The sequence below is a fragment of the Miniopterus natalensis genome, chromosome 19 (genome assembly GCF_054644295.1).
Source record: "Miniopterus natalensis isolate mMinNat1 chromosome 19, mMinNat1.hap1, whole genome shotgun sequence".
Lineage (NCBI taxonomy): Eukaryota > Metazoa > Chordata > Mammalia > Chiroptera > Miniopteridae > Miniopterus > Miniopterus natalensis.
In genome coordinates this window covers 11,108,228-11,115,292 of record NC_142099.1, presented here as the reverse complement: position 1 = coordinate 11,115,292, position 7,065 = coordinate 11,108,228, and the positions used below count along the sequence as shown (strand labels likewise).

General features: G+C 52.6%; 1 protein-coding gene across 1 annotated transcript; it reads right to left on the bottom strand.

Moving 5' to 3' along the window:
• Positions 1 to 881: 881 nt before the first annotated feature.
• On the bottom strand, positions 882 to 5,800 carry S100A11 (S100 calcium binding protein A11). Its single transcript, XM_016217619.2, has 3 exons — positions 5,757 to 5,800; positions 2,091 to 2,243; positions 882 to 1,181 (listed from the first exon to the last, which is right to left on the bottom strand). Exons 1-3 carry the CDS (start codon positions 5,757 to 5,759, stop codon positions 1,029 to 1,031), a joined length of 309 nt encoding a protein of 102 aa, XP_016073105.1. The 5' UTR covers positions 5,760 to 5,800; the 3' UTR covers positions 882 to 1,028.
• Positions 5,801 to 7,065: the final 1,265 nt, after the last annotated feature.

The window sequence follows — 7,065 nt, the reverse complement described above, 5'->3', positions numbered from 1 at the left end:
TTATTGATTTCAAAGAGAGGGAGAGGGAGAGATAAAAACATCAATGATGAGAGTCATTGATCAGCTGCCTCCTGCACGCCCCCTACTGGGGATCGAGCCTGCAACCCGGGCATGTGCCCTGACTAGGAATGTAACTGAGGTCTCCTGGATCCTAGGTCCATGCTCAACTGCTGAGCCACGCTGGCCGGGTGACAGGGCAACTCTTTAGCTAAGAGCTCAGTTCCTGTTTTCCACCTCAGTCCAGGGTCACATGGCCTCAACTCCCACGTACTGTCACAGCTAGGAGTTCCCTTTTGGCTTCTAGCATCTGGATATTTCTTTCTGTTTAGGGATGAATGTTAATCTTCTAAACATGCTTCTCTCCTTCTCTAATCTGTTTTCTTTAACCCTGGGCCTGCCTCTAACTTTCTTTCTAGGCTCTTTCCCTGTAGCTTTGCTGGAGGGCTTAGAAAATTAAAACTAATGTTGATACCAGCGCACAGCCAAACATGAAGGCCTGGACACTAGCCTCCTTCCCATTTTTCCCGCATCCCACTCCTCACCTGAGGACCTTGCCCTTGCTGTTCCTCCTCTTGAAATGCCCCCTTCCACCTTTCTAAATGTTTGCTCCCTCTTATCCTTTGGCTCTCAGCACAGATGTCATCTCCTCAGAAGACTGCCCTCCCCCCAGCCCCCGTTAATTTGCAACAAACCTCGTAACGTCTCTCCATCAGTCTGAGTAATTTGGAGATGGCTCCCTCTGCATCATTAGCCATGATGATGTACATACCCAAGATGCATTTTTATTTACTGTGCAGCTTCCAGTAACTGCTTCCATCAAGCCAACTTACATTCCTCCCACACTTCTCCCTCCCTTACAAGAATTTACCGACTCTCCAGTGTGTGTTTTAAAAAATATGTTTTATTACTACCAGCAGGAGAGGCCTGCATGGGGTGGTAGGAACTCTGGGCTCAGGGTGTGTGTGGTCTGTGAAAAGATGATGATGATTGGGAAGGGGCCGGGTCTGAAGGCCAGCTCCACGGGCCCCTCAGACGTACTTCTGGGAACGGCTAAAGGAGTCATGGCAAGCTACCGCCAGGCCACCAATAAGATTAAGAAATTCTTGGAAGTCTAGCTGCCCATCAGAGTTGGTGTCCAATCTCTTCATCATGCGGTCAAGGACTGCGGGGTCCTTCTGGTTCTGCAAAGGTAATAATAGCAATGATATTAATAATAATAATAATGGTAGTATCTTTATGTTGTACTTTCTAAAATGCTTTCAAACATGTTGCCACATTTTATTCTTACAAGAGTAGGGGTTCTAGTATTCCCACTACCCAGATGCAGAAACAGAGGCAAAGTGACTTGCTTAAGGGGGAAGACCTGAGACTTGAACCCAGGTTTTCTGGCTCCTAGTCCAGGGTACCTTATGTGACAATCAGGGGTTATTCAAATTTTATAAAAACAGTGGAACACTTTTTCCAAGTGAGTCACTTAGAGATGGTTCTGTCGCAACACCAACATATAACTTACACAAAAGCAGAGAGACTTGAAGTGAAAGCAGGATGAGGCCCTGTCTATAAGCCTTGCCCTCCACTCGCCCAAGTCACCGGTCATGCCTGGCTGCTTACATTAAGTCACTTAGAAGTCAGTAGGCCATGTGGCCAGTGGCTACCATATCAGACACTGCACATATAGGCTGTTTTTTTCTGTCACTGCAGAAGGTTCTCTTGGACAGCACTGCCCTAGAGGCTTAGGTATAGAGGAATAAAATTAGAAAACCCTTCTATTAGGCCATTTACCATTTTGCAAGCTCTTTTTCTTCAATGGTAAGGAAGTTTCCCTATGTCAGGTAATTTGATAACTTTGATCTTTAAAATGCATCTTATTCAAAGAAAAGAAGGCAAAAGGATCCTTTACTAGTCACTCAGAGCTCACTCTGAGGCCTAGGCGCTGGGCCAGGCTGCTCCGTGGACCCCCCCCCCCCCCAGTGAATGTAAAGGAGGTGGGAGAGTGGGGGCAGGTTAGCTGCTGGCCCTCCGTTCCTGGCCACTCTGCCAGTCTGTTTCATGCTCTGGGTAGCTTGGCGGGGGAGGGCTGGGCCCAGTACCTTAGTGAAGGCGGCCAGTTCTGTATTCATGAAGGTTAGGAACTCAGTCTTGGAGAGGGTGCTGGCGTTCCTGTCCTTCCCAGCGTACCTCTGGAAAACAGCAATCAGAGACTCGATGCACCGCTCGGTCTCTGTGGGGCTGGACATTTTTGCCTTTGGAGAAAAAAAAAAATTCAGGGCTCAGACAAGGGCAACATATCAAGGACTGAAGTTAGAGAACACTCCCAGAGAATCCCGTCTCTTCATTTTGGATCAAAGGAGTTTCCTAAAAGACTTTTTTTTTTTTTAAGGGGGCTAAGAGCCCTAAGACAAGCATAGAAAGTCACATTTTGTGAGCTTCCCTCCCACATCGCATCATGTTTATTCCAGGTGAAATGCAGTGAGAGTAAGCATGGAGCACATGGGTAAGTCTGAAAGCAGTTGACTGCCAAGATGAGAGGAAGGGTGACAGGGTCCACTGATATTTCTAGGACATGTGGGTAAATATATGTATAACTATACATCCACACATCCATGTGCATACCCAAGCATTGTCTACAGATTTAAAAATTTCCTGTTTTCCAAGAGTGTATGGAGACTACTGTGATGAATGAAATGGCGGTTATTTCTAAAGCAATACTGAATTCCTGGGACTCAGGCATTTTTTAGAAGAAAATGAAAAGCATAGCTATTATTGTGTATGGGGTGGGAGATCTGAGGATTTTTTTTGATGTTCAAAAGCAGCTTTCATATTTGAAAGTTAGAAATCATGTATTTTTATTATTATTATTTTTAATCTTCACCTGAGGACATGTTTAGAGAGAGGAAGAAAGAGACATCAATGTGAGAGAGAAACATCAATCGGTTGCCTTCTATACATGCCCCGACTGAGGACTGAACCCAAAACCCAGGCATGTGCCCTGACAGGGAATGGAAATGGCAACTTTCTGGTGCCCAGGGTGACGCTCAGCCAACTGAGCCATTCATTCCGGGTGGGCAGCAACCATGTATTTAACACCGGAGAAAATGGAGGCATGAGAAGGGAATGGCCACGGAGACCACCCCTAGAATCTCGCCTCCAGGTCCCTTCCTGCAGCCCCCAGCCCTCGCCCCTGCTCCTTCCAGATGCCACGAATTCCCACAGGAACGGCTGGGGGGCGTCTCCGGTTACTTCACACCAGGAGGGTTGAGATGGGGGCTCTCGGGTGGCGGCTCGCGCAGTTCCCGTGGCTGCACCAGGAGCAGGGGGTGGAAACCCTGCGCTGGGCTCCGCTTCCCCTGGGCGAGGTCTGCAAGTAAATTCTCCTGCTGGGGGTGCCCAGCCTTCCAGCGGGCACGCGGCCCCAAGTGAAGAACGGCGGGGCTCCCCCTGGTGGAGAAGGGCAGCAACTGCAACTGCACACTTTCTGCAAAACTTGCGGGCCACACCCTTCCTCTAAAGCTTTGTCTGGGGCATTAACCATGATCTACGTCTGGAGGGTGACTTTTCCTGAGATGTACTTCCTGGAGCCCAGAGCCAGAGGCTGTCAGGCCCCGTAATTAACGTGCTACGGACTGATCAGAGCCTCGAGGCTGCGCGGGGGGAGGCCTCCTTTCCTGCTTTCTGTAGGCTTTTTTTCTCGCCTCTCAGTCTCTCTAGGTGCTTTGCCAGCCTACCCGGGTGCCTGCTACCCACTTCGTCTTGGAGGTTCTATAAAGCCCTTCCAAAGGTGATTCTAAAGAACCCTTCCAGAGGTGGGTTCCTTCCCAACAGTCACACTGTTGCAGCTTCTTTCTTAAGGAGAGAAAAGTGTTGGTAGGTTCAGGGTTTGGGGGAGAAACAAAACAGCACAGCCTAGAAACAGATGTGTTTGCACAACAGCTTTTCTTATCAGGACTAAAATCTCACTGTCTTACTAGTGTATCAGATGACAGGAACAAGAGCGGCTAAGAGGGCCTACCAGACAGGGTAGAAGGTTCCATATTAAGGAGCAAGGGATTTGTGATCTTTTAATAGACCTACAGAAGCTCCCTCTGCCCCGTTTCCTTGTGGGATTCAGCTTGCTTTGCTTTCCAGATTCAAAGTGGCCTTCTGCTTTAGTTTTTCCTTCTTAACAATCATTCTTGGCTGTAGTAATTCAGACTATTTTTGTCCTTTTGAAAACTTGCTATCAGCCACATAGAGAAAACTAAAACCCCAGAGGTAATTTTCCAGAGCAAAAGAAACACAATTATCAAATTACTGAAATGGAATTGCCGAATTTGTATAGCTGGAGGGATCTTTGGGGATGGTTCCCAAGGAGAGAGGCCCAGAGATTGGAAAGCTCTGCCCCAGGTGGGGCAGTGGCTGAAGGTGAGGAGACAGGGGATCGCCTGCCTGGAGGCCAGGGCTCCACAAACCTCACTGCATCCTCAGAGTTGTATTTGGTAGGAACCATGAGAGTGAAAGAATTTAAAAAATGCATACTAAACACTCAGCATTTGAGGAAAGAAAAACAGTTCTCATTCTTAACCAAGACCCCCCCCTTTCCTTCCAAGGACCCATGGTGTCATCCACCTTCCTCCTCCAGGGCAGTCACGCCAGGTTTCACCGCCTACTGGTGTTGGCTCTGCCTTTCCAAGTTTCCATGTGACTTTGACTGTACCTTTTGCATGGAAAGGAGAAGAGGAAAAGACTAGCTAGGTGGGGAGACAGATTGCCACACTATAGCAGTGGTTGGCAAATGTGTTTGGTAAATGGCCAGATGATAAATAATTTAGGGCTCTGTGGTCCACAATGACTACTAGTCACTCTGCGTTTGTAGCGGACCAGCAACCAGACAACTGGTAAATGAATGGGTGTGGCCGCCTGTGCCAATAAAACTTGACTTGTAGATGCTGAAGTGTGATTTTCATGTAATTTTCATGTGTCACAAAGTAGTATTCTTCCTCTGATTTCCTTTGAGCCACTTAAAAATGCAAAATCCATTGGTAGCTTGGGGAGGGAACAGAAACCCCATTTGGTCCCTGGGTGGAGGTTTGCTGACTCCTTTCACCAAAGAGGAGGTAGATTTTGGAGGTGGCTTAACTGAAAAGGTGGAGAATTCAAGGTGGGGGTGGCAGGAGCCATCCAGGTGGTGCAGTGAGTGTCTAAAAAGGTGGTGGGGAAAGGAAAGGAAAGGAGGGGCTTAGCTGGGCTGGGCTCCTTCCACATTCTTGGCTGAGGCTGTTCCTGGGACGGGCTTGCTTCCGTCTCTGTGTCCTGGCCTTTTGCCTGCAGTTACTGAAACTTCCATTTTCCCAGGGCTCAGACCACAGTTCTGAAATGTGCCTTTTCTGGTCCATGGGCGTAGCCGGTGCCGCGCACAGACCTCCACCCCTGCCCGTGACCTGTCTCCTGGCCTCGGGGACCCGGGTGGCGCGGGGCCCGCAGCACAAGCAGGACCCCCGCCCCCTCCCCCTCCCCGCCGGGTGGGACCGGGGGCGGCCCCCGCAGCGCCCCCAGCGCCAACCCCTCATCTCCGCCCGGGAAACAGAGAATCTCCCGCGGCCGCCCCGGGCTGTGACTCCAGGGAGAAGGTCCTCTCTTCTCAGTTCCCTCCCACGGATTGATTTTTCCTGCTCTGCTTCCCGCCACGGCCCCCTAACAGCCAGAGATCAAGCCTGGCGGGCAGCATGCTGCGGCTTTTTCTTCTGACTGCAGAGGGAGACAGGGAGAGTCGGGCTTACCATGTCGGCGCGGAGCGAGGCGCGGAGGCTGCGAGCGGGGAGCGGCGCGGCGGGCTCTGGGCGGCGGGCGGGCAGGGGCTCCGGTCCCCGCGGGGCCCCGGCCACGCCCCACATGGCCCCGCCCCTCCCGGGCCCGGCCACACCCCTCCCGGGCCCGGCCACGCCCCTCCTCCGCTCCGCCCCCGCAGGGACTCGCGCCCCGCCCCTGCCCCGCGCCCCGCCCCTGCCCCGCGCCCCCGCCCCTGCCCCGCGCCCCCGCCGCGCAGGTCTGGGCTTGTCCACCCCGCGCGCGGCTTCGCTTGTCGCTCACGCGAAACCCCCACGAAGGAGCCTTAAGCGGCCCCCCGCCCCGTGAGCACTGGCGATTCCGGGCCGTTGTGAATAAGCTTCCCCGGCCGTCTAGGGGCGGTCGGGCCTTAGCCTGGGCGGGTCTTTTCCTAGCAGGAGCCCGTTCCGCTCGCGCAGGTTGGAGACGCGGGAGGTACCGTTCGCCGCGGCGCAGCACGGGGTGTGGCCCGCCGTGGGGGAGTGGAGGTCCCCTGGCTCCCCGGCTGGGTGTGCTTCGCACTGAAGCTGGTGGATGGAGCGGTGACTGGTGCCAAGGGGAGCCCCTGGGTCTTAAACTTCTCTCTAGACTGACGGCAGTTCAACAAACCCCAAACCCCACCCAGGAGACACTTCTGCCTTTAGTGACTTCTCTGCCTCACGAGGTAGCTTGAGTGAAACCGAAGAAAAGAGCTGAATCAAGTACCTGTGACTTGGCCCTGGCCGGCTTGCCTAGTGGTTAGAGCATCAGCCCGGGTCCCATTTGGTTGCAGCCTCGACTCCCCCGCCTGCGGGAGGTAACCAGTCCCTGTGTCTCTCTCACATCCCCCCACCCCACTCTCTCTGAAAAGCAATGGAAAAAATATATCCTCCAGTGAGGATCAAAAAATAAATATGACTTGTCCAGAGCCAGGCTAGGGACCAGGTTAGGAGTGAGCCCTTCCTTCCTTGCACCGAGCGCCTGCCTGTGGTGGCCACTCCCCAGGGTCGCGCAGAAATGGGTCGTTCCCCTGTTAGGGTTTCAGCCAGAGGAGGGAGAGTTCAGGAAAGAGGGCAGGAAAAGGGAGCTTGGGCAAGGTGGGTAAACAATGTGTCAAACGGAAGGAGTGAAGCAGGCAAGGAGCTGAGGATGAGCGGGGAGGGAGGGGGGTGTTGGTAAACTGATAGCGAGAGACTGAAACAAGATGCAGATGAGTGAAGGGCTGCCCCAGAAGGGCACATGCCCAGGTTGCAGGCTCCATCCCCAGTGGGGGGCGTGCAGGAG